This window comes from Trichechus manatus, unplaced genomic scaffold (genome assembly GCF_000243295.1).
Source record: "Trichechus manatus latirostris isolate Lorelei unplaced genomic scaffold, TriManLat1.0 scaffold00240, whole genome shotgun sequence".
Taxonomy (NCBI): domain Eukaryota; kingdom Metazoa; phylum Chordata; class Mammalia; order Sirenia; family Trichechidae; genus Trichechus; species Trichechus manatus.
Window position 1 is genome coordinate 1,148,745 of NW_004444176.1, and position 3,495 is coordinate 1,152,239.

General features: G+C 42.0%; 1 protein-coding gene across 1 annotated transcript in view; it reads left to right on the top strand.

Annotated features, from left to right (window-relative positions):
- The window catches only part of LOC101341794 (membrane-spanning 4-domains subfamily A member 4A-like), a 99,343-nt gene extending 96,666 nt beyond the window's left edge, over positions 1–2,677 (top strand). Inside the window, exon 7 of the mRNA XM_023743167.1 lies at positions 2,486–2,677. Within this exon, the coding sequence (XP_023598935.1) occupies positions 2,486–2,572 (87 nt within the window). The 3' untranslated portion in view covers positions 2,573–2,677. The remainder of the gene's footprint in view (positions 1–2,485) is intronic.
- Positions 2,678–3,495: the final 818 nt, after the last annotated feature.

Genomic DNA, 3,495 nt, shown 5'->3' on the forward strand with positions numbered 1-3,495 from the left:
TGTTAACCAATGTCATAAAACAGCATGTGTGTTACTGTTACATGAGAAACTATCTGTTCTGTAAGCCTTCACCTGAAGTACAATAAAATATTTAAAAAAAAAAAAAAAAGAAATCAGAGGACCCACTGCTTTGGGCAAATCTGCTGCAAAAGTCTTCTTTAAAGTGTTAAAAAGCAAAGGTGTCACCTTGGAGACTGAAGTGTGCCTGACTGAAGCTATGGTGTTTTCGATCACCTTATATGCATGTGAAAACTGGACAATGAATAAGGAAGACCAAAGAAGAATTAGGGCTGAATTATGCTGTTGCCGAAGAATATTGAACATACCATGGACTGCCAGAAGAATGTACAAATCTGTCTTGGAAGAAGTACAGCCAGAATGCTCCTTTGAAGCAAGGATGGTGAGACTTTGTCTCACATACTTTGGACATGTTGTCAGGAGGGATCAGTCCCTGGAGAAGGACATCATGCTCGGTAAATTAGAGGGTCAGCGAAAAAGAGGAAGATCCTCAATGAGATGGACTGACACAGTGGCTGGAAAAAAGGGCTCAAGCATAACAATGACCGTGAGAATGGTGCAGAACCAGGCAGTGTTTCCTTCTGTTATACATAAGGTTGGCCACGAGTTGGAACCAACTCGATGGCACCTGACAACAGCAACAACAAATAAGAGGGATATTGAGCTTGTTTGCTAGGACAGAGTTCAGCTAATGTAGATAAGTTGCATCTCTTCTTTACCTGTGTGTACATAAACTAGAGTTTTGTACAATCACAGTGCCTCCCCTGTTCTATCAGGTGGCCAGTTCTGCATGAAGGATGCCTTAGAATAGAACTCAAGATCTTGATATAGTGCTTTTTTTTTTTTTGGAGGAGGGGGTTGGTTTGAGTTGCTAGCAACTTCGGCAGTTTGCTACCTTAATTATTCTTTCCTACTCTGATTTTCATCAAGAAAGGCCCAGGAAGTTCATCCAAAGGGATTGAGATAATATAAAAGATACCCAGTTTTACCAAGGGCTTGTACAGTCTTTTCCTCATGAGACCCTCACAAATCTCTGTGAAGGAAATATCCCTATGCACATTTGATAAATGAGGAGACAGAAGCTATAGAAATAGAGAGACTTGCCCAGGCTCACCAGCTCTTTAAACAGTAAAGCTGAGGCTAAACTAAGAGCTGTTCCTTCTCAGTACTGGGGGTTAGTTACTACACCATTCTGCTCCTCACTAAGTAACACTATGATCAGAACCAGCTATGTCTCAGAGAAATAATATACAAGCATATAAAATGGGCCAGTTGATTTAATTGCTGTATACAGTGGGTTAATTAACTTAACTGCTATCCCCCACCCCTTCCTCTCAAGAAGATCAACGAGCAAATTGCTCATTGACTTGAGCCAGTTGCTAGGCTTGGAGTAAGCAATTTTCTCTTCCTGATGGTGTCCTTACTTCATTCTCTCATGGGTAAGGCAACTTTTGTCTCTGCAGTCACCTCCCAACAAGACATGAAGGTTGGTTGTCTTAAGCACCACTGACCTTATATTTCCTGAATTTCGGGGAGTGATGTCTATGATGCTGGTTTTCACTGTGCTGGAGTTCTGTCTCACTGTGCTTGCTACTGTGCTTTGGTGGAAACAGGCCCGCTCTGACTTCCCAGGGTTTGTATGCTGGCTGGCCTCATTGATTTTGCCTGGTGTGCCTCAACTTCTGGGCTGTGTCGAACTATGTCAATAAAAGTGGCAAAAGGAACCGTTGTTTGGTCATGAGATACCTGGGAAGGGTTTTGATGATACCATGACTTTGTGCCTGTGTTCAGGTCACTGGAACTTAGGTTGTCACCTTTCTAGTGAGAGACAATTTCTGACACAGCCACAGGTTTCTTTAAGAGTCTTGACTTGGTAAAGTACATTTGCATATGTGATTCAGTAAGTGTCCTAGTAGGAGCCCTGGTGGTGCAACATTTATGCACTCTGCTGCTAACTAAAAGGTCGGTTGTTTGAGCCCACCAGAAGCTCCTCAGGAGAAAAGACCTGGCAATCTGCTCCTGAAAAGATTACAGCCTAGGAAACACTGTGGGGCAGTTCTACTCTGTCCTATAGCGTTGCTATGAGTCGGAATCGACTCAACAGTACACAACAAGTGTCATATTCTCCAATTTTCACCCGTTGTAATCTTAAAATCTTTTTCTGCCTAAAAGATATAAAAATATATTGTTAAATCAAATCCTATGGGACATCCCCCTACCACGACCAGGGTCTGAAATAAATGAATTAAATGGTTTTGATTTATCCAAAAATTTCCTATAGAAAAGTGAATGAATATTAGGCTGAGAAACAACGATTATTTGAGGAGCTTAATAATGTGTTGTGTTAGTCTTGGCGTAACTAAGAGTTCTGTATACAAAGTTTGAAGGCAATGGCATCAAAATAAATATACATATTAAACTGAATCTAAGTGAGAGCTGAAGAGCTAACATATTTTGTTTCTTCTAGAGCATGCTTTTCCTGCCTCGGAGTGACAAGAGTAAATCCAAGATGCTCTTCAAAAGACTTTTGACCCTGGATATGAAGAACCATTGACTTCTTAGAAAAAATGGGAAAATATTGGCCAGAAAATTGATCTGTATGCTAATATATGAAGTCCAACCATTACAAGAAAGCAAAGTTTGAAATGTAGGCACTTTTCAATGTAATGAACATAAAAAAAAAAAATTAAAAACACTTCTTTCATTGTCATTGAATATTTATTTTCAGTGGGGGTCTCTTGATTTCCCTGAAGTTTGCTTCACCTAAAGGTTAGAAATGTAAATTAGTATTTACTAGACTGAACAAGAGGGAGTCTGGTGGTGCAATGGTGAAGCACTTGGCTGGTAACTGAAAGGTTGGTGGTTGGCCCCACCCAGCAACTCTGTAACCCGATGGGAATGGGTCCTGCCTGGTGTGACCCCTTGAGTCAATTGAGAGACACCAGGCCTTTGAGAAAGAGGAAGTGGACTTTATTGCAAGCAGGTCGAGCAAGGAGCTTGGAGACCAAGTCTCAAATTAACCTCCCCAAGGTTGGGGATTTTAGGGCATGTATAGTGTTCAGGATAGGGAACTTGTACATAATTCATAAAGTCTGGGTCTAGGCCGGCAATTTCAGGAACTAATTAACATGTATGGGGGTGAGTGGGGCTGCAGTATGACGGCTGTGCGGTTTGATAACTGAAGTTCATCTAAGGCCAGCTTTGCAGCTTATTGCTCATGTCCGAACGGAGAGAGGGCTGGTTGGTGAGCAGCGAAGCAGCCTTGAGCAGAGAAGCAGTTAAGATGACTCTGTGTTGTTACACAGAAATGCCTTATCAGGAACTCACATGTCTGGGGCGGGAGGGGGGGTAATGAGAAGAGGGGGGACACTTTAACCCTATCGGTTACATTCCCTCCTCTGGTTTTCAGGGTCTTCAATCTTGAAGATAGACCTTTATGTATGTGGTGGCCCAGGCCTCTGGAACTTTTCAACTTGC